This window comes from Seriola aureovittata, chromosome 16, assembly GCF_021018895.1.
Source record: "Seriola aureovittata isolate HTS-2021-v1 ecotype China chromosome 16, ASM2101889v1, whole genome shotgun sequence".
NCBI classification, from domain to species: domain Eukaryota; kingdom Metazoa; phylum Chordata; class Actinopteri; order Carangiformes; family Carangidae; genus Seriola; species Seriola aureovittata.
Window position 1 is genome coordinate 22,797,308 of NC_079379.1, and position 25,054 is coordinate 22,822,361.

General features: G+C 40.6%; 3 protein-coding genes across 3 annotated transcripts; 2 read left to right on the forward strand and 1 right to left on the reverse strand.

Annotated features, from left to right (window-relative positions):
• The first annotated feature begins 2,639 nt into the window (after positions 1 to 2,639).
• Positions 2,640 to 3,818, forward strand: nr0b2b (nuclear receptor subfamily 0, group B, member 2b). Its single transcript, XM_056400130.1, has 2 exons — positions 2,640 to 3,400; positions 3,486 to 3,818. Exons 1-2 carry the CDS (start codon positions 2,854 to 2,856, stop codon positions 3,725 to 3,727), a joined length of 789 nt encoding a protein of 262 aa, XP_056256105.1. The 5' UTR covers positions 2,640 to 2,853; the 3' UTR covers positions 3,728 to 3,818.
• A 364-nt stretch (positions 3,819 to 4,182) lies between these two features.
• kdf1b (keratinocyte differentiation factor 1b) lies at positions 4,183 to 12,018 on the reverse strand. The gene is made up of 4 exons (XM_056400129.1): positions 11,836 to 12,018; positions 9,995 to 10,938; positions 8,966 to 9,052; positions 4,183 to 6,466 (listed from the first exon to the last, which is right to left on the reverse strand). The coding sequence occupies exons 2-4, from the start codon at positions 10,917 to 10,919 to the stop codon at positions 6,378 to 6,380; spliced, it is 1,101 nt and encodes a 366-aa protein (XP_056256104.1). The 5' UTR covers positions 10,920 to 10,938; positions 11,836 to 12,018; the 3' UTR covers positions 4,183 to 6,377.
• A 562-nt stretch (positions 12,019 to 12,580) lies between these two features.
• Positions 12,581 to 24,611, forward strand: zdhhc18b (zinc finger DHHC-type palmitoyltransferase 18b). The gene is made up of 9 exons (XM_056399766.1): positions 12,581 to 13,418; positions 14,037 to 14,197; positions 16,382 to 16,531; positions 16,706 to 16,843; positions 17,235 to 17,286; positions 17,395 to 17,497; positions 17,818 to 17,927; positions 18,633 to 18,735; positions 22,023 to 24,611. The coding sequence occupies exons 1-9, from the start codon at positions 13,168 to 13,170 to the stop codon at positions 22,344 to 22,346; spliced, it is 1,392 nt and encodes a 463-aa protein (XP_056255741.1). The 5' UTR covers positions 12,581 to 13,167; the 3' UTR covers positions 22,347 to 24,611.
• The last annotated feature ends 443 nt before the right edge of the window (positions 24,612 to 25,054 follow it).

Here is a 25,054-nt window from a genome sequence, read left to right on the forward strand (position 1 = left end):
GGCCTGAAATAAGTTGACTGAAGACATAGTTTATTGTAAAGCAAACCTGCAGCTGATGTAAAAAACTGATCAAATGTACACTCATGGAGGTATGTAAGAGTATAATTACAGTAGATCAATCATCAACACAACCAATATGCTGAAAAAGCGTTTTACATTGAATATATACAAACAACACAGGGCTGAGGCCCAGCCACCTTCCCTCTGTTTCAGTGCCATCTGTAATTAACTTTGTGTGTTAAATTCATGTACCTGAGGGTTACATAAATAGCCTGTGACAACATACCAATAGATATAACTGTCAACATCGTGTAATAGTTTCATCTTAATAAAATGTACTACTGGCTAAAAGATCACAGTATTAAATACTCTTAACTAAAATAGAAAACAGATAATTTACCTAAGTGTCAGAGTTTAATGCAAGAAACTCTCATGTGAGTAACATCCTGTTCAAGATAAGTTCGCTAAAATAGAAGACCTACATATTCTTCAGTTACACACTTCTTTTTGTTCTTCTTTATATGGCGATGACATTACAAAAACAGGATATAGAAAAATATAGGCCAAATCATGAAATTAGTCAACAATTATCTAATCTTGACCATCATTTAAGTTGTCACTCACTCACACATACATATACACATAGGAAATAGTATTAATAATATTTTTATCACAGCTGGGCATCTTGCTCAAAGGCCAAACCAAGGCTAATTCATTTGTTGGCTAACTAGCTAGTTAACAGGCTAAGCTAACAAGCCAAGTATGGTCGGGCTATGCTAGCTAGCTATGGTCTGCTATGTAATGCTAACATAAAATAATACAAGAATTCCACAAAATACAGGAGCACAGCTTTACCCACGATCTGTATCCGAATTATTTGTCCCATACTTGCATGTGAAATCTTCCAACAGGCACCGACATCACAAACACGGCCGAGCGGTCACGTTCAGTGACTTGAATTAGCTGAAGTGACGGCGCGTGCGCAGTCAGTTAATGGGCAGTTAGGATACCCACCTGTCACTCAAATACATAACTTTAAACTAATAAAATAAAATTAATAAAAAATTTAAACAGGTGAATGATATAAAAATTCACCCATCATTCAGTTGTCATGACGGGGGAAATTAGCTGTAGAAAACAAAATTGTTTTTTGTACTACGTTTTAACATGGGAATCTATGACTCGCTTTTTAGGAGCCAGACTCTTGTGGTCATTAGAGGAACTGCAGGTTTAGCGACTTCCGTGTTGGCTCCATTTATCAGCTACGGAGGTTGCCGCTTGTGTCTGTGTGTGCTCTGATCTCGATCGGGCACACAGGTAAATCATCTCTAGCTTTCGGTACGCGGCTTCACAACTCCACTACGACGCTAGAGTTTAGAGTCTCCAGCTTTTCTAATCTCTTTGACTGTTTCGTTAATTTTTCTCTCCCGCTGCCTGCAGACCTCCACCGGCCGAACCTTTCCTGCTCCGCCTGAAAACCACACTGCATCTGTTTAGCTCTCCCAAACTCTCTGCACTCTCCTGACATACTCCTGCCCGGCTCTGCTCAGCTCTCTTGCCCCCGTTTCAAGCCTCTGACTCGGCCCAACCCTCCATGCTGACAGGCAACGCTCCCCAGTCAATTCTCTGCTTAAAACCCATTAGTATCTGTATGAACGATGAGTCCCTAAAGCCATCTACCAGTGGCGGGAGAAGTACGCTATTCAGCTTCTTCAGTAAAAGTAGTAGTAATAGCACTGAAATAGTCTGTTCAATTAAAAAAAAAATTAAAGTACATTTGTTAGACTAATATTCATGCATTAACAACAGCATTTTAATGGCACACAAAATAAAAGGCTGTTGTTTTCATAAATAATGTATCATATTACCTTGCATTCAATATATTTTGTATGTAAAATCTTTATTTGTAAAGTAGGCCACAAGTATCTATACCTGTCGAATAATGGGAGTAAAAAGTAGGCCTACATTTCCCTCTGAAATGTAGGCTATAAAGTAGAATATAGAAATTTTAAAGTAAATAGTTAGGGTTAGGGGTAACAAGTACTTCATACTGTACTTAAGTACAATACCTCAGAAAATTAATTCCACCACTGCCATTCACAACATTACAACTGAAAGAAATGTTGGATTTCCATGTACAAGGTGCCTTAAATCTTTACATTGCATTTGCAGCTTTTCAAAATTTGCAGCAATGTCATAAAATATGGTGGTGGCCCCTTCAAACACTTAATTTACTTTGTTAGGGTTTTCAGTTATTTTGTAGAATGGGTTTTTTTCTATAATTTTACACATTTGCTGCAACTGTTCCCAAAACTGTGTCTTGGCTGCATTTTGATATGATAAAGATGTATCATGACGGTTATTTAAACCTGATAGAGACAGACTTTGACCTACAGATCAAGTTATGTTTTAAACTGGTGTCAGTCGTAATAATCATAACCTGTTAAAGAAATCTTTGTTTTTTTCATGCAGCATAAAGGTGTAACTGGGGCACAGGTCAGGTGGCAGCCTGTGCGTTGACCCTGTCAGTCCTTGGTAGACTGGTACAGGCTGAGTTAATGACTGAGGTAAACATGATAAATGTCATTCACCCCTGCCAGCTTCAGTATTTCCTTTCGCTGCACAGCTGCTGAGTTTAACTAGTGTTATCGCCTCCACGTGGAAGGAACCTAGATCCACGGGAAGTCCATGGTCACTGTTTTTTTCTCTCTCATTGAAGGGGCTTAAAAAGGAGGGTCAAGGCTCAGCATTTGACATCCTGGATAAATAGGGACCGAGCAAGGCTGCTGATGCTTTCTGGAGCTCACTGACCCACTTTTTAAATTTTTTTTTAAGGATACGTCCTTCTTCACTATGTTTTCTCTTGAAGAGAAAATTACAAGCAGAACTTGCTCTGGTTACCAGGATCAGCATCCTCACACGATCCTTTATAACATCTTGAGCTGGAGGGACAGCGACTACCTCAGCAACAAACTGAACTCTAACTCCGTAGCACACAACTGCCACTGTGAGCAGAGGAGGGCAGTTTGCCTGAAGGACCCAAAGGCCACCTGCCAAGTTGCCTCCGGTGTGCTGGTGAAAACCGTCTGCTTCATGAGAAGTTTACCCTCCTTCAGTCAGCTTCCACTGGGAGATCAGTCATCACTGTTAAGACACTGCTGGGTGCCTTTATTTGTGCTGGGGCTTGCACAGGAAAGAATAGAGTTCGAAGTGAGTGACGTACCAAATTCAAGTATCCTCAGACAGATTTTGCTCAGACCGGGACTTTCTGAAAAGGAGGCTGACCAACCAACTCTTGCCGGCGTCCACAGACTGAGAACTTGCTTGCATCAGCTGTGGGAACTGGATCTCAGCCCGAGGGAATATGCTTACCTGAAGGGAGCTATGTTGTTCAATCCAGGTAAAACATCATCTTGTTTCAATAGCCATGATAATTACTTTGTTACAGCCGAGCTCAAACAGAAACTTCTCTTCTCTCACTTCAGCTGTTCAAGGATTGAGCGCCATGTTGTTCATTGAGGGCCTCCAATGGGAAGCTCAGGGAGCTCTCAGAGAAGCCGTCCTCCTCCTGCACCCGGGGGACGCCAGTCGCTTCAGGCACATCCTCATAGCAGCCTCTGCCATTCAGGCCGTCAGCCACAGCCTGGTCACGGAGCTCTTCTTCAAGCCGGTTATTGGCAACGCAAACATGTTACATTTATTATCAGAGATGTTATTTGTCCCATAAGATAAAAGAGAATAGACTTTTTATAAGTTGAGTGTTGTATTGTTGTTATTTTATACAGTGAAGTGCATGAAATAAACCTTTGAATACCTTGTTGAGCTGTGATTTTAATGATGTATCACTTCAGATATGAATCAAAGACACTTGAGAAGAAATGAGTGTGCTTATGAAGGGGGAACTGAGAAAGCAGTTCAGTTGGTCTGACCTGAAACATATTGCAAACTTTGACTCCCTCATGTGGCCATATGTGGCAAACATCAAGCAGGCAACTCCTCTTTTTGTTTCACTTCCTTTACTTTGTTTTATGATGAGACATCTGTTAAAAGATGTGTTGCTGTGTGATGCAGAGGAACCTGCCAACACATCTTTGCTGAAAATATAAAGTTCCTTTTCTGGCGAAGACCCCAAGCATTTACATTGTTTTTGAGAAAACATGACAAAGTATGGTGTAACGTGGATGAACAGAAAACGGTTTTATTTCACCAAGTTTAGTGAAATAAGAAGCATTGTAGATAGTTACAGTTATAGACGTTTATATGACACAGACACATACATAATTTCTAATTAGTCATTTCTAAAGAGCTGCTTCTTGGTCCGAACCAGAACAACCAGTTTCACACCATTTCATTATAACGACACTGCTGCTGCAGCCAAATTCCTGACTCACTAAAAATTAGTTATTTAAAGCATCTGGGACCATTTTACCTCAAGACGAGAGAGCAGTTTATTCTTTATACTCAGAATTAAAACAGAGCACTAAAGGAGAAAAGTGTGTAATCTGGAAATATGTTTAGAATATGTATATAAGCTACCCATGTGTATTAACTGAAGCCACTACAGTAAGGTCCATGACCAACAGTAACCGTAAACTAATGCTGATAAGAAGGCCACAGTGCTGAAAAAAATTCCACTTGAGTCATCTGGCCAAATTCCCATCTGCACCCAGGAGCAAACATGTGGGAATGAAAACGGACGTTCGCTTCACGAGGCAGCCCGGGATAACGTCGCTAACAGGTTACAGTACGTGATACAACCTGAAGCGCAGCTGCAGTTCACAACAGCTTTCACAACAATCTTTCAGTGTGGGAGTCGAGTTACAGACGGAAGAGTAGATGACCAAAAAACATTACCCACAATGCAGCAGACAAACTGGTTGACTTTCAAACCTTAAGATCTGTCTGCTTCACATGAACCTCATGTTATGACACGGACAATTAATCTGCTTTAAAAAGTGAAATCATTCTCTACATAAAAGTCACAATAGAAATGAAATTGACATTAAAAAAAAATCCTAATTCAAAATCCACCCAATAGCTTTTTCCGTAGGTCTTTCTTCAGCATAAGAAAAAAGAAAGATTTTTCATTTTGGGAAATACATTTTTTCTTCCCGAGAGGATACCACTCATAAATATGAGGCTACCAGCAGTATTCGGTTAGCTTAGCTTAGCATAAAGACTTGGAAACCACAGGAAAAAGCTGTCCAGAGGTAACAAAAACACCTTTCAGCACCTCTGCCGCTCACTAATTAAAATGTTGTATGTCACTAGTTTATTAAGTACAAAAATATAGTAAAAAGTCCAGTAGATAACCACCCGTAAAAGCATAAATTGTTTAATAATTAGTGAGTTTAAGAGGTGTTGCTAGGCAGATTTTGTTACCTTTGGATCTATCCGGGCGAGCGATTTCCATCTGTTTCCAGTCTTAATGCTAAGCTAAGCTAACTGGCTGAGTATGGCTGTCATTTTCAGCATACAGTCGTGAGAGTGGTATCAATGTTTTCATCTAAGTCACAGCAATTAAGCAAATAAGCGTATTCTCGTCAGTACGACAGTGTCACAACCGTGCAAGATGCAGCCCTGAAACTTTACAGGTTTAGAGTTCGAAGATGGGTTTGGAAATTTAGTTTTGTCACATTTTAAAATAAAAACCCATTCTTATTTCTAGCATGCTACCAGGCACACATACAAAACTCTAACTAAAAGCATATTTACACTATTTTGAAAAATAAAACTGCATTTTTTTTTCCTGCCAAATATTCTTACTTCATCCCCTTAACATTACTGAAACCTTTTTGAGCAATGCTATTGTTCTCCTATCAGTTTATAAAATGTGAAATTATTATCATAATTTCTGATCATTAATCAAGTATTATTATCTGTAAATATGCGTTACATAACAACTCACACAACTGTTTATAATCAAATCTATGATGATATTGAGAAAATTATCATTACTTTACAAGAAAATTATTTTTACAGAACTAATTTTAAATGTTCTTTGCACAATAATCTGACCAGCAAAGAGAGAATCAGGTTTCATGAAACTCCTTCAAGGACGAGGGGACGGTTAATCGTGATAAAAATATTTTAGAGCTGGTGATATCTGCCTGCAGGACAAGCTCTCAATCAAGCAATCCTTCAAATATACACATAACATTCATCAACCATAAATATCTACACACAGAGCCCTGAGTTCACCGACGTCCTTCAGACAATGTGAATTTTCACATTTTCCCCTTTTCCACAGCGAAGAGCTTGGCTCAGCCAGAGACTCCTGTGCAAGTGTAGTGTCCCGTTTCAGCGTCTCGGACGTGACCTTGACGACACCGCACAACAAATACTTCAAGCATCGACAGCCGGCGTGGAGCAGGAAATCATGTTCTCACTGAGGAGCGAGTCAGTGACACACCTGAAGAGTTAGTCTCTGCGTGAGAGTAGGCTGTCGGAGAACTAGAAGTATGACCTATAAAAAAAAACAAACAAACATTAGCAGTAGTTTAGAAACATCCTGATTGACAGTTGAAACTGCAAGGAGAAATTATTTCATTATTCATTTACCACACCAATGCACAGTCACCTTTCTAAAAATGTATTCTGAATTCATTGTTTGTGAACTGGACCAATATCTGTTCTAATCAGATACACAATACTGGACCTCATGGAAGAAACACTCATATGAACAGATTTGCTTTTAATACATTCTCCCATGAGTCACATGCAGATGGAGAGAATCTGCGTCTCTCTTTCTTTCTCACTTGTTTGTCCTGTGGAGGTTTTGAGCGCTAGTGTCACTTAGGAGCGACGTTATTATTTTTCTTGTGCACGTAAGGACACAGGATACACTTTTCCTGATCTACACTGGATAAATAAATAATAAATAAAAATGGAAAAGGAAAAGAAGCGATGCGTCGACAAAGGCAGGGAAGAAGAAGCAAGTAAATATGGATGTACAAAAGGTCAATGAGGGCTCAAGTGTGTGTTTTACAGACTTCAAGAGGGTACACTTGTCCAAACTTTACGTGGAACATTCCCCTTAATCCACAGCACCTTGAATATATGATACAAATATGATACAGAAATCAACAAAATATATGTTTAACTAAGATAAACTTAATGCGAGAAATATTTGACAATGTTTTGGGAATTTAATTTCCATCATGCACTGCTTTGCTTTAACATCTAACTTCCTGTCACACTATTCCCTCTTTATTTTGGTCACGGCAAAGAAAGCAGGTGAACATTCAGCAAGTTGCAAAAAAATGCCACTGATGAAAATTTTGAGCAGCTAACAGAGTTTGGTGAATCAAGTATAACTCACAGGAAAAAGCAGGAGAGCTTTTGGATGAGAAAATTTAAATGTTCTTACATCAGGCCCATTATTGTTTTTCTCATTCCCAGTTTTGAGTGTAGACTAGTTGACCCAGGCACTACAGTGTCCAGTCAAAACAGCAGCATGTGCAGCCTGCACGAATCATTTCACTGATAAAAAACAATATTTACATTTCAGTCTGTTATTGGCGCAGCCCTGGGAATAGGTTCCAGGTAAATTTTAACAGCACTTCTAGTTTCATTTGCTCGGAAGTCAGTCCACATATAAATGTTTATCAGTTGATCGTCACAGCCGTCTGGTGTTAGGGTTGTTTCCTGTACTAGAGATGGTTGACCCACTAAACGTTTATCACACAGCAGTTTAAAAGGGAAGACGGTCAATTATTATTTACTCCAGGAAATAAAGGTCTTATATAAAAACTTGGGTGAGAGGAGTTTACACGCTACAATTAAAAACACATATTTGGTAAATGTTAAATGGACTGCACTTGTATACACATGTAGCACACTTTTCTAGTCTTATCAACCACTCAAAGCGGATTTTCTAGTCTGATTCTAGTATTTTTTAGAATCAATACAATCAAATCTGAAAACGTCATGCTGTCTTGCACAACACAAGTACTAAATACTGTAACACTACACTGGCTAAACACCGTACAGAGCGACACTGCAACCAACAATCCAACCCACATTTCTATTTTCATTTTCTATTTATTTTATTATTATTGTAACATTTATTTACATTATACTTTATCTTATTTTCTTATTTCTATTGGTATCTGTTTATCTTGAATTTAAGCTGCTGGAGCACTCCACTCAGTTTCCCTTCAGCATTAATAAAGCGTTATATTTTCTCTCTTATCTTAACTTTTAGTTCAACAAAATTAACATTTAAAGAATCCAGCTCATTTTTAAAGACTATGCCTGGTAGTGAGAAGGCTTTGAAACCGCCGTCAGCACCCTGAGGGAACGATGACTGTACAGGTGTGCTCTGATGGAAGGCAATAAAAAATACAGGTGGGGATTTTTTATTCAAACAATGTGCACAAGATGGATTTTTTTTAACAGGGAAAAAACATGTCTGTCATATCTGAAATATGATGAAGTCTATCTTGCTCTCGATCAGTATTGTGGAAGAAATTCATGTCTATAACGCTGTTTTTTAGATGTATTTTTATTTGTTTGTCAGAGTTTACAGAAACTTTAACTGAAATGATTAAATTAAATATGACAAATCTACTTACATATTATCTGTTCTCACTAAAAGCATTAAATAAATAAAAAAAATCTTATAAGTTGATTTTACTGCAACATTTAGAGAAACAAAGTCTTTGTCTAATCAGAAGTAAAAGCTGATGTTAAACTTATCAGGAAGTCAAACCAGTGTTAGGCTTTGTTTGATGAAAACAAAGCCTGGTATTACTATATTGGCAAAAACATGCATGATGGATTTCCCCAAATAAATCTTGTTATGCAAAAATACGCTTCTCACTTCTCGTTCAAAGTCAATGACCAAACGATTGAGACTGACACAATATTTTAGATAAAACTCCCCATGTAATTTTCATTAAGAACAAGAGCGTATGTTCTGTAAACTGTGTGTGTAACAACATAATAAAGACTGATTTCTTACTTCCATTGTTTTTCCACATCTCCCTGGCGCACTTGTCAGAGGAGGTCAGCTCTGATATCTGGATGTTTGGATTTGATTTGGAGTCATCTGGAGGAAACGGGGAAAACAAGAGTGATGGTTACTCAATGGCTGAACAGCAAATCTACAGAGACAACACTGGTCGCTGTGTACAATGTTTCCACACAGTAATGGTGCCGCTGTGTGCACATCGATGGAGGAAGAGCTTAAAACGACCTGAGAATCATTATAGACAGGGTTATTCATGTGTGTGTTAATCTCCTGAGAGCATTTGACACTTGAATGGCTCTGGAGGCCCTGGAGCTGTAGTAGTAAATGTCAAAGAACAAAATATTACTTACACTCTTTAGATTGAACACAAATAGATAATATGATAATATAATGAGCAAGTCTTTCAGACTTATCTGAACATACAATATAATTAGATTAATAATTCAAGTGCACAGGACAAAGTTACACCAGTTCAGTCTAAGTCTGTACCTCCATATGATGAAGATATCAATAAAACCATTTTGATTTGTTTGTGCAGGAAAAATAAAAATGTGTAATGGCACCATTTTTTAGAAAATAAATATAAAATCTTTAAGCAAAGGGCTCAGCATCTCGTTAATGTCCGAGTGACTCCAAAGTGGTGACTGCGTTTGCACAACATTTATGCAAACAAAACAAACCATTTTGCTTGATTAATTCTCAAGTTATGAGAGATAAATAAAATGACAAGAGAGACAGGTACAGTAGGTTTATCTCGTTGCTGTATGCGCCTCTCCCGAGTGAATTGGCCACAAACAACCAATACTACGTTGGTCTGCTAAACGCTGCCACTGTGCATGTGCATGCATGTGTGTGTGTGTGTTTGTGGGTGTGTGTCGCTTTACACTAGCTTCAGTCAACTGTGCACAGTGTTTAAAGGGCAAGTTTGTGGTTGTTATGTTTCATTGTGAATATAAATGAACCATGTGAAATTTCAGCAGAGGGTCTCAGAATTTGCTGACGGGGGAAACACCGACTCACTATTGTTGCTGAATGAGAAGGAATCGCTCTCCCTCATTGTCTCATTCCCGCTGTCCGACAGCGTCCTCTCGATCCTGGAGACGGGCGGCCTCCTCTTCGTGCTCTTCCGGGTGCTGATGCGGATGATGCCGCGCACCAGCCGACACTCGGCTTCCTGCTCGTCCATTTTGTGCTCCTCTGCCAGCGAATTGATGAGCTGATTGATGGCCTTGCTCTTCTTCAGAAACACAGAGTCAGAGGTGCACCTGGCCAACTCTTCGATCTGATATTCGGAGTAGAGCTCCATCAGCTTCTTAGTAATCAGAGAGTCCACATCCTCCTCGCCGTCCTCCCAGTCATAAAACCTCATAGACTCATGCAGGGAGTGATTGCTGGGCAGTGTTTGACCACCAGCTGGAGGAACATATGGTGTGCAGTTAGTTTCGACATCTAAGTACTCCCTTGGACTGTCCACTCTGACTCCAGCGATGCGGACATCCCCTAGCCAGTCTGTGCTATCCTCCTCTTTGTTGTCTCCTGGTTTCACACTGTGGAGGCTCACCTCCTCAGGTTTATCTGGGGAGCTCTCGTTTGGCGCCAGGCATGGAGCAAGAATGGAACGCCGGCAGACCCGGTACAGGCCGCAGGTCAGCACGCTGCACATAAAGGTCCTACAGCTCCTTGGAGAAGTGCAGGGGTTGCAGGTTTGTGCTGCAGAGGGAGGGTCGGCTGAACCAGGAATGAAGCCAATGGTCTCCGATTCCTTCCCGTTTGCATCTTTCAGCTGGGCTTTGTGGACGGTCTTTGGCTCTGGTAGCCTGTACTCCACTGGGTCCACACAGCGCTCCTCATACGACGACCTCTGGCTGCTGCTCCGGCTCAGTCCATGCCTGTAGCTCCCAGGCCCCGAGCTGTGTCTCAGGCTGCCAGTGCTGCCGGCAGACATGACTGACTGGCTCCAAGGTCTGCACAAGCAAGAGAAAAATTATAGTTCAGGTGCGTTGAAATGGCATCACGAAACAACTGTCATCGAAGATTGTTATCGTCCCAATCTGTTAGACAAAATCTAAAATCACTTGTAGCCACCTGAGGGCATCTCTCTTCAAAACCAATGTGAAACTACTATCCCCAGGTGGCAGGTAAAGTAGCCCGACTGGTTCTATTGAGGATGTGTAAACACACCGTTAAAGACAATTAACTATTATCAAATTCATGGCATAGTGTCACGGGGATTTCTAAGATTGAACTTGAAGTGAGTCATTGTAAAATGCAGTGATTGCTACAAGAACCATATCCTGTGTTTACACTCAAGGCACAGCCAACTTTATCTAAAAATAAAAAAAAGCAAGCAGTCAATTAGCTAAGCTAGAACTCTTTGAAAAATTGTGATTTTTGGCCACAAACACAGCAAACTTGTGTAAAACCGTAAGTTTTTATTAAAGTAAGAAAGAGTTATTGTTGGTTGCGAGGTGGAGGAATTGAAGAAAATGACTGATCAACTGTTAATCAAATCTTAAACTAATTTCGATAGCATTTTATCGGCGTATTAATCCACTGAAAACACGACGAGTTTAAAATTTCGAGATATTCTCCGTGTCATGACGGACGGTTTGCGAGGACTGTTTACAGTAGTCACACAGTGTAGTTAGCTAATAAACAAACAAATTAAGTTAAAATATTATTTTACAATTTTTTTTTCCCCCACATTTTACCAGTAACACGGATTTACACGTCGACGCTTGACCGACCGTTGGAAATTCCCTTTCGTGTATAAAAATGATTTTCACTTTCATGGCGACCTGTCATTGCTGGTCTTTTCCTCCATTAGAGGACTAACGAATATCTCAGTAAACATTACTCACAGTACACACGGTGCGTCCACCAACTGACTCCCGAATTAATGTTGTCTTCTCCGCCTTACATTAAACATTTCTGTTTTTAATACATTTTCGAGCGTCCCATATATCAAGTCCGCTATTAAAACTCCAGGTTCACTAAAGTTTTCGACCAAATCCGCGTACCTGAGCGTCAAGGTGGAGGAAGCACACCAGGTAGCGACAACTAGGTTGGACTTCCGGTTGTGACTTAAAAAATAAAACACGAGATAAATTGCCACCGTGATTTTGGCTTAGAATTGTGTGTTTCACGGATTTCCCGTGATAATAACACTATGTGAACTTATTTAAATCACGTAGCAAGTAGACAGGAAGGCCACCATCAAATACAACCCTTTCCATAACACAAACCACCAAAACCAGTCATACAATTCTTACAGTTTTATTTTGAAATTTCCGGCCATATTGTTGGCAACTCCTCACTTGATGACTCTGCGTCAAGTTAGCCACAGCGAGGCATTGATTTACCGGATATTGTACAATTTGGCATCTATACATTTGGGAATTTGTCTACAAATGATATTTATGTAGAAAAATATAGTAACGAAATTGTGTAAAATATTCCGATACATTATGCAGCCATTTTTATGAGGGTCATCGCTATGACTAAGATGTAACGTTTTAGTAGATCATTTATTTTGAAAGAAAATTAACCGGAAATGCATCCTTCCTTTGAGTCAATTTTGACAAAAGCCAAAATTCCCGGACGACGCGTTTTTTTTTTTTTTTTTTTAATGGTAACGCAGCTAACCAGTACTAGTCACGAATGTGTCAGGACTAGTGATAGGAGAGCAATATGCATCATAAATTACAAAGTTTTAGTTCTCCATTTAATTTGTGCATATAGGACAAACTGGATATTAGCAAATACGTTTAGCTAAAATGTGCAAGACAAACAAGCTAACAAGCTAGCAGTGGTAACGGTATTTTGGGTTTACTGATGTTAAATAGTCCGCCGCTGGCAGAGCTGGTTAGTCTGTATGGCACGGATACCAAGCTAACGATGGGTAGTGGGCTATTGCTTGAATTTTATCCAGAGTATTTCTAGGAACACGCTCCAAGATGAATAAATGAAGAGGCATGGAAAGTAACGGGCGTGTAATTTCGAGCTCGGGGTCTTTGGGTTATTTACAACTGGATACCCACAGTGAAGGATTAGCTTGTATTCACCGTGGAATGACGACGTTTGCTCCGGTCAGCCGCCTCGGAGCACACGGGTGTCGGTGATGCTGTGTATCGTGGCCAAATGCCCCGATTTTTTCTGAATTGGGACAGAGCGACCAAACTTCATTATAAATCATGAAAAACTGCGAGTATCAGCAGATCGACCCGCAGGCACTTCCGACACCGACCCCGACCCCTCCGCCTCACCATGGAAGCGAGGGTGACAAGAAAGAGGAGCCGAGAAGACCGAGGAGAAAGTGGGAAGTTTTCCCCGGAAAGAATCGCTTCTTCTGCGGGGGACGGATCATCGTGGCCCGGCAGAGCGGGGTCCTGCCCCTCACCCTGGGCCTCATCCTCGTCACAAGTGGATTGTTCTTTATATTTGAGTGAGTTAATGCTTCATGATAGCTCCGCGATTCAGACATAACACCAAGCTTTGTCCAGTCGTTTTCCATATGAAATATCTAGACATTTGAATACGTCTCACCTTCCAGATTATTACAGCGAGAAGCGCTAAATCAGATCAATAAATTGACATTTAATTGAGTTTAAATTAATCTGGTGTATTAGATCTACACCGAACTGTAGAGCAGGTCCTAACGATTCTTAATAAAATCATTATTCATGTTAAACAATAGTAATTTCTTGACCAATCCCCAATTCAACTTAAAATATCTTAAATACATAATGCAGTCTTGCGAATATCAGAGCATTAATGTGACATAATATGTACTCTTATAATAGGAAATAACAGGAATACTGCTTGATTATGAAAAGTGCCTTTTCTTTATCAGTGTAGAGAAAGTGTGTTCTGTCTCCAGGGATCAAGATGGTGATTAAAAGCACAGAATATTAATTAAAGCTAGATTCCTTGGTGGGAGGAAAAGGAGGTTAAGTTATATGAGACAGGACTTTGCTTTGATGGTTTCCAATCCTTTTGATATGGTCAGTGTATCTTGGTAATTCGTCCTCTCCCTTGTCTGTGGCTGCCCCCGATATCACAGCTGTCCCTTCCTGGTCAAACACCTGACCAGCTGCATACCCGTTATTGGAGGAGTCCTCTTTGTGTTTGTGGTCATCACCCTGCTCCAGACCAGCTTCACTGACCCCGGCATCCTGCCCAGAGCGACGCCAGACGAGGCTGCGGACATTGAGAAACAGATTGGTGAGGGCCAACTCGGGCACAAACTGAACTATATGGATGTTTTAAATGCTTCTGACATCATAAAATATTACAGTTTTTAAACGGCTGACTGTTTTTCCCCGGAGTGTCATTCCTGCCAGTTGAATTTAAACCACCACCAGCACCAGAGCTTTCCATGAGGCCTTAATATTTCCTTAAGGGAACTTGATCCCTAACTGCAAACTGCTTAAGCTCGGCTCACTTTCTTTATAAGTTACCCTCTGCTCAGTAGCATTCGATTATGTCAAACTTCAAGGACGTGCTATTTTCAGCGCTGTCATAAGAGCTTTCGCTTAGTTTATTTTGCTTCAGAGCACAATTCGCAGTTGAGATTGAGGGCATTGTTCTGCTAGCGTCGGCTGTTTTACTCTGAAATCGAAACATCAGGCAAATTCTAATGGGGCAGTCATCGCTCGTGCTGGTGCCAATTTAGTTTTAATGATGATGAAACCTTTGACACAGATGGAGAAATTTGGAAAAGACTAATTTGTTCGTGGCTCAGTGTAATGAATGTTACATTGGCAGCCATTGGGGTCATTTTTCTGACGGAAAGGTTTCCTCTTGACTTCTTAAGCTCCTCGATTCGGTCTGAACTATTTCAGGACTGAGAGAGGTGTCGTCCCTCCTGACGAGAATCTGCACTGATTCTTTTACCGCAATCTGTCCTGCCTTTTCACCACAGGCCTGTTTACAGCGCTCCGTCGGTTGTGTTCACCATCAGTTTCAAGTCTTGCCAACATTACCTTCCCTTTCCATATGGCATGCTTCAGTATAATGACCTTCGTGTTTAAAGCTGGCTTCATGTGCACCTTGCAAACTCCTACTCGTGACCAAAGTTTAGGCAGTGGTGATGTAAGACGTTCACATTACCCAACTGTTCTGCTATTTTTGAAACAGAGACTCTTGACATACACTTACCACTCTTTCTTTAAGGAGATGTATTAAGACGTTTTGTTTGACTCTGTTTTCTCTGAACAGGTGTCTTAGGCTGGATTTGATCACTGATAGTGCTGAACAATCAATACAAATATTGTCATAATCACAATATCCAAATCACAGGAGCTGCAATTTATAGAGATAAAATGTGCCACAACGTACAATTAGAATTGAAGCATTCATATTTTAAATTCACAAAATTCCCACAACTCGTATCACAATTACATCATCCGTCAAAATAACCACAATATGATTTTTTTTTTTTGCATATCATTCAGCTTTTATTACTGATCTCATTAAAACTTCATTAAAAGGTGCAGAGCATTTGCAAATAGTGGGATTTGAATCTGTTGGTAAACAGTGTCACTGTTTAATTTTAATTCTAAGGTTTAAGTACATTGTGTGTTCACACTGGGAAAGCAACACTTAAGAAAGTGTTTATAATGTTCAGTTTTTTTCCACACTCTCATAGAGGTGTTAAATGAATTATATATTTATGTACTGATGTCGTAGTTAGTGGTGGTGTGGTACTGGACTGCATTATATTCACAGGTGTTTCTTAATAATTAGCTCCCCTCCCATGTAAATCAATGGGAAGCAGGAAAAAATAGAAACACCAAAATATAATATAAAATAATGTACACATTTCCAATGGCACTAAAAGACAGATGTTATGGCAGGGCTGTTGTGTTGTATTTGTGTCTGAGCTCTCTGAAAGCACGTGGAGAAAATTATAAATGTGTTAAAGACCCTTGAAAGCTACACTGGAGTTTTCATTTACTCCTGTGCCTACGTTGACGTCGCGTGGAGCTAGATTGGGAATTATGTAACGTCACCGCACGCTGCACTAGTAAGAGTGTATGAAGGTGAATGTTGTCGTTCGCTGTCGTTCTGGTCAGACCGGATTTTGCCAGGAAAAATTTACTCACATACTGTGGTGAAAGGTGGGAAATTTGCTGAAAAAGCCAGTGTGACTAGCCTGATAATAACAGCCCTCTGCAAGTTGAAAATTATAAGACTACTGCTTGTAAATACTGTCTTTGAACTCAACCAGGCAGCATTCCTCCTCGTATTATTTCAACATATTTCCTGGACTCATTATAAATGGCAAGCGTGTAGGTGCTAATTCTGATAGGCCATTCCATTAGCTCTTATGATCAATTCAACTGATCAGTAAATCAGATTAATTTAATCCCCGTGTGTGTGTTTTTTCCGTCCCCTCCTCTGCAGACAACACTGGAAACACGAGCTATCGGCCTCCGCCGCGCACCAAGGAGGTCGTGATCAACCAGCAGGTGGTCAAGCTCAAGTACTGCTTCACCTGCAAGATGTTCCGGCCTCCACGCACCTCCCACTGCAGCCTGTGTGACAACTGTGTGGGTGAGCTGTGGACACACACCAGCACCATGACATTTGCCGACAATAAATAATAGATAAAGGCTTCACGGGAGGCTGCAGCGAGCGCCGTTCCTTTACTCCAGTTCAGGACCGGTTTGAATGACGTGTCGAAACCATTCCTCTAAATTAAAATATCACGGTGCTCGTCTCTTTCAGAGCGGTTCGACCATCACTGCCCCTGGGTGGGGAACTGCGTAGGGAAACGCAACTACCGCTTCTTCTACACCTTCATCGTGTCGCTCTCCTTCCTGACGGCATTTATCTTCGGCTGCGTGACCACACATCTGGCGCTGAGTGAGTGTTAATGCTCCGGTCCGCAGGCGTTTTCAGGGGTTTTGTCAGGATCTTACCGATAGTAGCTTCTAACACACCTGCCTCAAACAGCACCTGCCAGAAACTGTTAGTGTTTGTTTCCACCAGACGGGTGAGGTTGATGACATCAGAGCAATTCAGGCGTCTGATAAGAACAATGAACAGAGTATTTACCAGGTCCTGTTTGGCCACTTGCCAAAGTGTTCTCCAAAACACCCGCTCAGGGAAGGGTCAGAATAAAATGAACTAATTTGAGCTTCATACCAGAGTATTACTGGAAAGGAAAATCTAATTTACACACCTTCTCACCTTCTAATAGATTCAGAAAGACACTTGGGGTCGAGCGTCACTGTTATTCTTTCCTCTCTTTCAGGGGCTCAAGGTGGAAAAGGCCTGGTGTTTGCTCTGCAAGAGAGTCCAGGCAGATATCCTTTACTCCTTTTTGTTAAAATGTGTTTTTAAGATTTCCTGAGGAAACAAACACTGTCAGTGAGTAGGTTTTTATTTATTCTCCTTAACGCAAAACCTTTCACTGCAGTGGAGCTGGTGATATGTTTCTTCTCAGTCTGGTCCATCTTGGGCCTCTCAGGCTTCCATACATACTTAGTCTCTTCCAACCTGACCACTAATGAAGACGTGAGTAAAGCATTGGGTTTGGAAAACGTTTGCACCCTCGTTTGTTTTGGTGTCTTGTGTTACAGAAATAGGTCGAGAGCATTTATTGCTGAAATTCAAAGGAAAACACTTGAATCAGATTTGAGCCAAGTTTTAAGAAATGCAGGGAAAAGTTGAAATAACAATTTAAAATATGAAACATAAAGCTCCCACAAAGTTTTAATTGTAAGATTATTTTTCATTCAGTAATGCATCATTGCAAAAAAAAAAGAAAAGAAAAAAGAAATAAAAGAAATAACAACCACAAATATAAACCCAGTGTTTATATGCTTTGCTTCCAGATTAAAGGCTCCTGGTCGGGGAAGAGCGGAGAAGATGTCACGAACCCATACAGTCACAGAAACATCTTCATCAACTGTTGCTCTGTGCTCTGTGGACCCATGCCACCGAGGTTGGTCTCAAGTCTATCGTCAAATACAGACTATATATACTTTACTATCAGTTCATCCTTTGACTGTTTTTATGACTCAAATATTTATTGTTTTTTGAAAATGCACATTAGATATTCAAATATAAGAGTTTCTTTAAGCATTGTAAACTTCAGAGCACTCGTTAATCGCAGACACAGCTGTATGGTAGTGAATGAAAATGCCTCGACTGTGGGTTTATCAGACATTCAGTCGCCATCTCTTGTTAATGCGGTGCTCCGTATCGTCTGAGACTCTAAATATAACTAATTCATAACTGGACTGGGCTCAAATGAAAGTGTAAACTGATTTCCATGGTCTCACAGTTTTATATTCCGTCAGCGTCGCCGCCCCGGCATCACGGTTTACCGCAATAACGTCTCGCTCTAAATGTTGAGGTGTGGCCCACAGTAAGGTACATCATCAGAGACACATTTGATCCATTGATCATTTGTTTTATCTTTTTAAACTGTAAATTTGCCACAGCTTCAACTAAACTTTTCTTATTGCTTGTTTGTTTCAGACCAGCAGTTGAAAACCCCAAAGTTGCATGCGCTGGTCTAATGGCATGTCCTTTTTAGAGTCTGTTTTTTGTTGCTGTACAGTTTGCAAGTGTCCATTACTAAGGGAAAATGAGATGTGGAGACTAAAACAGGATGTACTTTTTCTTGTTTCTGTCCTTTTCTCAGCTTGATAGACAGACGAGGTTTCCTGCCCGCGGACGAATCTGCCCAGACAGGCGGCGCAGACATCGAGGTGCCAGCTCTGGCCACTAAAAGCGAGATAAATGTGGTAGGCGGATCTTCCCAGCTGGCTTTTGGCTTGCAGGAACCCCTCTCTCCTGTGCCTGCACCCCCCCCAACTCCCACCAAAACTCTTCCTCTGCCTGACAGAAGCCTTGTTGCCTGCTGTAGTCCCGACCTTGGCACCTGTCTGCTGCCTGTTCTTGACTGCGGTGAATCGGTTAATCCCTCCATATTCTGTATTTACACTACAGACAGAGGTTTACATATCAACATTTATTACCTCTTTCAGTGGAAACGAGACTTACATTTATCTCTGAAATACGTTGACGACGTCGTGTGCTAATATAATTTTATGAGTCTTATCAGTTGAACCAAAGCTCCCTGATTGCAGGTTAAAGAAACAGACATGAGAGCGGTATCGATCTTCCCGTCTCACTCGGGGGTGGGGGAAGCAAACAGGCCTATTTTACAGAAACTATTTTCTTAAACGAAGATTTATTAAGGTTTGATTTCCTGTTGGTCTTTAAAAACTTGCTGCAGGCAGTTAATGCGAACAGCTCAGTCATGTTTATCTAATGATAATGATAAACAAATCAGGTTATCTCTTGTGTTTCTATTGAAGGAAGCATCAGAAATAGCATTCACTTATGTATTTTTTTATTTTTAATGTTACCTAGTATTTATTTCATGTGCAGTATGTTGACTCAGGGTGTTTTATGAGCTGCTCCATTCTTGTTCTCCCTGACAAAGGGAGTTTAAAGTGATGCCTGAAGAGTTGTTTACAAGACTGTGGTTCAGATCGAGTTGCAGCGTGAGCCACAATGCTCTCATATCAAGTAGTAGAGTAGCTGCAGTTTGGCCTTTAGGAAGACAGATGGCTCTTTTTTTTTTTGTTTGTTTACACCAAAATATTTATTCCTGTGTAGGGATTAAGCTGAAAGCCAGTTGAAGCTGTAGTGTTTCTAGTCTCAAATTAATTTTGTTATTGAGACGGGTGTTGGTGAGCGTGTAGAAATCGTCCTTTGACTCTGCGAAGCTGTGAGGGAAGCCTTGTTTTTATTCTGTGTTGGTTCCTCTTCTCCTGTCTTATGTTGACAATCATGTTTCTAAAGGTTAAAGTGCCAAATGATCAATCCATCATTTCCCACTTATTTTTTTCCCCACATGCCTTTTTATTCCTTGTTTTTTTTTGTTTTTTGAGTTGTTGTTGTCCATCCTGTTTTTATACATATTTCTATTTTTTTTTTTTATCATGTATCACAAATTAAAAAGTAAAAATAAAATAAAACATACATATTTGTCCTTCTAGGTCATCATCTGTGTGTGTGCTCATCTTTCATTGTTTTGTTTGTCCAGCCTCATAATTTACATATCAGAGTATGATTGTGTTTTCCAAGGGAACAAAGTGTCACAATATCAGTGCGTTCACTGTGTCCATTCATCCAGTCCTAACTTCCTGTTCTGTATGTGGTCTGTCTCTGTGCCTGTCCTACCACCAACACTAGGAGGAGAAATGTCTGACTTTGCTGTGTCCTGTACTGGCTGATTAGCCACATTTAGAGCACAGAAAAGCGAGGCTTGAGCTTGGTAAGCCTGTTTTTAGAGAAAGGGAAAGCGAGTGCAGAGTCTCCCACCGCTGCATGTCCTCTTGGCTGGCTTCTCTACCTATGCATTGCTTTATGTGGAATACATTGCAGAGTGCATAATTTAATTTTAGAGTGTACTGTGTTTAGTAGTGGCTCCAATAATTCCACGATACTGTGTCAGTATTGGCTTGAAAATTGACCATTTTCATGCCACAGATCTGCCAAGATTTGATTTTACTCCTGTTAATATATAAAAAAAATTATATATATGAAAAGGCCCCTGCAAAAAAAACTTGTTATACATGGATTAGATATCTGACAAGACTTTTCTGTAGATGAGCCGTTTAATTATTGATAATCGATAAAACACTGGAATTAACTGAGAGAAATTTAACCTCTATGTTTAGGGATTGAAGGTACGAAGGGACACATTGGAAACCATCGTTGAAATGTCTCTGTGTGCTGACAGCAAGTTTGACTGAGCTGGAATTAAATCCTCTTTGACCTCTGAACTGCGGCGATGCACAGCTTTTAACACAGTGAATAGTAAAAATAGCCACTTTTCTAACCCCGATTAACATTTAAATTAACACGTAGTTAAACTTGAATACATAAAATGGGCTCCCAAGGCTGTATGATCTTGAAGTTCATCAGGGCTGATGTCGATTTAAATGTTTAATTCTGGTGAAAAGCTGCACTAATCAGTGGCATGATGCTAGCATGTTAGCATGTTGACATCAGCTTGAGGTTAAATGAGCAATTTGTAAATTTTGCTATTGCTACATAGCCAGCGTTAGCATTAACAGCTGTTTACTTAACATTGTGAGTTCAGCATCAAACTTAAGTCCTTTTCTCACCGAGAGCTGTCTCCAGCAGTGGAAAGAAACCCTTTTGTTTTCCATTCCTTTTCTTCTACTGAAGTTAGCATGCTAACCGCCTAGCTCCAGTCTAGTCGGCCCGTCTCGTCACTTTTCCCGATACCGAGTCACCGTAGCGTCCAGTCTGCCTTGAAGAACTAGTGCAGCTCAGAGGCTATTTTACCCTTTTGCATTGAAAATATTTTAATGGCTGAAGCTTTTAGCAAAACTGGTAAGTGAACAGCTGTTAATGCTAACGTTGGCTAGGTAGCAATAGCAAAACTTACAAACAGCTTCTTTAAGGCTTTGCTGTACAGAGTTGCTAGCGTAGCTTTTGCTCTTGTTAACAGAAAGCTTTCATTACAAACTGGGGGCAGAGAGTTTGAAAGACATGGGCATTTATTAGGCAGGTACAACATACGCAGCTGAATTGCATCATGGGAAGTGTAGGATCCAGTGTTTTTGGAGATCAATACATAGCCACTAAAAGTCTGGCTATGTCGGCATCTGCTTCTTCAACTTGAAAATTTATGGGGTGCTCTTTCTTTTTAAAAAAAAAAAAATCATTTCGTACTGAGCTCTTCCAGACAACGCTCTTAGATCTTCATTGGGCTAAAAACCTATCAAATATGATCCCAGAGGTCTAATGAATATGCAAATCTGTGGCATGAAACATTCGGGAACTGCTGCTTCAGATCACTCAAGCGGCCTGCCCACACTTCCAGCTTGCCTTTTATTCATCTTGCACAGCTGTTGCTGAATTAACTGAAGTGATTTAACACCCTGCTGTTCCTCCTGTTAACTTCACTGGCTCGTCTCATCAGTGTTTGTCTTTTCTTTTTCTTTTTTTTTTTTTTTTGTCTGCTCTCCTCTGTCTCGCGCCTCCCCAGTGCACACAGGGAACTAAAGGTCTGCTGGAGTCAGCCACTCTCCCTCCGCTCCTGTCCACCTCGTGCCCTCAGGGGAAACCTCAGACAGCTCATACCTGCCCGGACAGCAGCCCTGCGGTGAACTCTGACCCCTCACCGGAGCTTTCCGTGAGCTGCGGGGCCCGCCACGCCGCCAGCTCCCCGGGCGACGCCTCTCCATCACGTCACAGCAAGGCCTGCTCGAAGAAGAGTAAACGAGCGGCTTTACATATTCCCAACCCCGCCTTCGACATCCCCGTTTCCCCTACCTCTCCGGACGCTGCCAGCTTCGCCCCTTTGCACTGACCGACCTTAAATGACGACTTTCTCAAGTGAAAACACACATTGTTTGAAGCTTGCATGCTGTAAAACAGTGAGATACAAGTATGATTTCAATTTTCTTTTCCCCTCTTACTCTTTGTTGGCTCTCTGAAAGTCCAAGGTATCGTCACTGAGTAAAGGGATGACAATCACAAAGAGATGTTATTTTGTGAGATCAACCTACGGGAAATAGGAGAAGGATGAAGATTACTCTGACAGTAAAGGGGTTGGGGCTTTGGTACAGAATGGAAAGCACATAAAAAGATGAAATGTTAAAGATGGAGGCACTAGAATACTGATAGAGCCATATGTCTTTCAAATGATTCTCATGTGAAACATGAATTTTACCAGCATGTCAGATCCACTAGGTTTTGTGAAACAGTGGCTTTGATGTAACAGGGAGCTTGAAAAGCTTTGTGCGGAGGGTTGAAGCTCAGAATCTGTAAGTATCTGTAAAGAGAAAAAGTTGCGGTTAAAGGGAAAGTCCATCCCAAATACAGAATTCACAAATGTCATTTCCATAGTACTGTGCGGCTCGGTTTATAGCGTGAATCTGAGCCAGTTTCTCCTTAAGTTGAATAGCATAGCGACAGTTTGTGCTGATGATGTCATGTTGCGATATATAGACGGTGAATAATGGAAAAAGTCATGGGGATTTAGAAAGCGGCCATGTGGCGGCGTCTATTTTCATATCGAACGCTCAGTGTTCAAAATCAAACTCACTGTTTTAGTGAAAACACTTTCAGTACTCATCGTCATAGAAACTCTGCCGGAGGGATGAACGACATTCTTCCAGAAGACGTTCCCTTGTTTGGTGTTTTGATGAAAATATTGTCGAACATCATCAAAACCGACAATCAGACAAGCACTTGATGCACTGATTGCATCCCTACCTCATTTTAAACTGTTAATTTTATTTCACCCGTCTCTATAACAACAGGATGTTACTCACACCTTTGACCTTTGACTTCAGATGTGTTCAGACTCAACTTTGTGTCTTGCAATTTTTACCTAATCTTGAGCGCCGAATATCTTTATCATTTCAGTTTTCACCAAGATCCGAGATACAGCACTTTGTTGCTATGCCAACATAGTTCCTGGGAAATGAAATGAAATCAAATTACTATAAACTAATTGAAACAGAGAAAACCATGAGCCAGGCAGTAGTTCAGTGACAGAGTACTTGAAGTGCATTTAAAAAACATACAGAAAGCAAAGAGAGTGAGGAGAACTGTGGAGTACTTTGCTCCAAAATATCAAATAGGTGTTGAACTGTCTTGAGTTTATGAGTCACATAATTTTAAAACGGTGTGAATTTTGTTTTTGTGTGGATTTCTCCTTTAACTTCGCACAAACAGCACAGTGGGTTCAGTGTGTATCAGTGGTATTGGTGTGTACCGTCGTTCAGATTTCCGTGCTGTAAAAATGGCAGTGAATGCAACTGCATGATAACGACTACAGACGTATATTATGGTATTTTTTTATTTTATTTTTTGGTTTTGTTTATTTAAATCCATTCAAACGTCACATCACACTCCTCAGAGGACCTCCACCGCCTTTTTTGTTTTTCTTTTTTCTCGGAGGAGAGCCGTGTTTTGGACTCATGACCATAGTTGTGTAGCTGAAGCAGCGTTACTCATTCCTGCTTGTGTTGGTCATTAATGTCACACAGTAAAAAAATTTAAAGCTCTGTTTCAAATGTCCGCTTCCTGCTCGCACTTTGTCTCAGCAACAGCAATACCTGTCCTCTCCTCCTTAAAAAAACGTTTTACTTTGTGCGCTTTGACAAATCTAAACGATGTATGTGAATGGTGGACGTGTTGATTTGTTCTCAGGTGGAAAGCTGTAGGGATTAGGTATTCAATATGCAAGTTCTATGTGACATATATCATGTTAATCCACATTGTAACCTGATGGCAATAGCTGCACAAAAATGCAACGACCCGACTCATCCCCAGGCACTATGTCGTAGGCATGCACACACACACACACACACACACACACACACACACACACACACTGTTTGTCTGTAGCTCACCTAAAGAGTGTTAACACTGAGTAGAGAAGCATCACTTCATGTGGAGTATTCAGTGTGTCATCAGCAGTCATCCCAGCATCCTCTGGATTATCAGTGAGAGTGAATGCAAAACAATGCATTCGTGAGGAGAAACACTTGTACTGTATTTGTACAAACTGTGTGGTTATTTAAGCCAATGCTACTGTCGAAAATAAAGAAAAAAGGAGAACAAACCTCCATGAAGTGAATGTTTTTATTCCTCCGAAATGCTACGACCGACCACTAGGTGGCAGCAATGGCCTGTACACATGCAGCTGCAGTCAGATAATACATTCACAGTCAAACCAGTGCACTAAACACTCCAGACACCTACTGAGTTTCAGGCTTTTTATTTTTTTTTAAATTTTTTTTATCACCATCCTCATCTCTTGTCGCCTAATTACTTTGCTTTTCTTTGTCTTCCTCTCCTCATTTGTAAACACGACACTTGAAACACTTGAAATTAGAGAATTTAGTATGATGTCTCTCTCTCGATTGGTTAGTTGAAAATTAAATGAAAATGCTGTAAACATTTTTTACTCTGTCGCTCATGTAGGGAAACAATGCAAAGCCAAGCTGTGCTCAGGTGTTTTCAGGTGGAGTTTCAGCGGTAAGTCTGGAAGCTGGACGGAGAGGT

What these genes read in the sequence shown, in the direction of transcription:
- nr0b2b (XM_056400130.1), top strand. Translation starts at nt 2,854, where the DNA reads ATGTTTTCTCTTGAAGAGAAAATTACAAGCAGAACTTGCTCTGGTTAC. An exon ending in AGCTATGTTGTTCAATCCAG is followed by an intron (nt 3,401 to 3,485) that starts GTAAAACATCAT and finishes CTCTCACTTCAG; the next exon opens with CTGTTCAAGGATTGAGCGCC.
- zdhhc18b (XM_056399766.1), top strand. Translation starts at nt 13,168, where the DNA reads ATGAAAAACTGCGAGTATCAGCAGATCGACCCGCAGGCACTTCCGACA. An exon ending in GGACATTGAGAAACAGATTG is followed by an intron (nt 14,198 to 16,381) that starts GTGAGGGCCAAC and finishes CCTCCTCTGCAG; the next exon opens with ACAACACTGGAAACACGAGC. An exon ending in TGTGGACCCATGCCACCGAG is followed by an intron (nt 17,928 to 18,632) that starts GTTGGTCTCAAG and finishes TCCTTTTCTCAG; the next exon opens with CTTGATAGACAGACGAGGTT.
- kdf1b (XM_056400129.1), bottom strand. Translation starts at nt 10,919, where the DNA reads ATGTCTGCCGGCAGCACTGGCAGCCTGAGACACAGCTCGGGGCCTGGG. An exon ending in CTTCTCATTCAGCAACAATA is followed by an intron (nt 9,053 to 9,994) that starts GTGAGTCGGTGT and finishes CGTTTCCTCCAG; the next exon opens with ATGACTCCAAATCAAATCCA. An exon ending in GATGTGGAAAAACAATGGAA is followed by an intron (nt 6,467 to 8,965) that starts GTAAGAAATCAG and finishes TTTTTTTTATAG; the next exon opens with GTCATACTTCTAGTTCTCCG.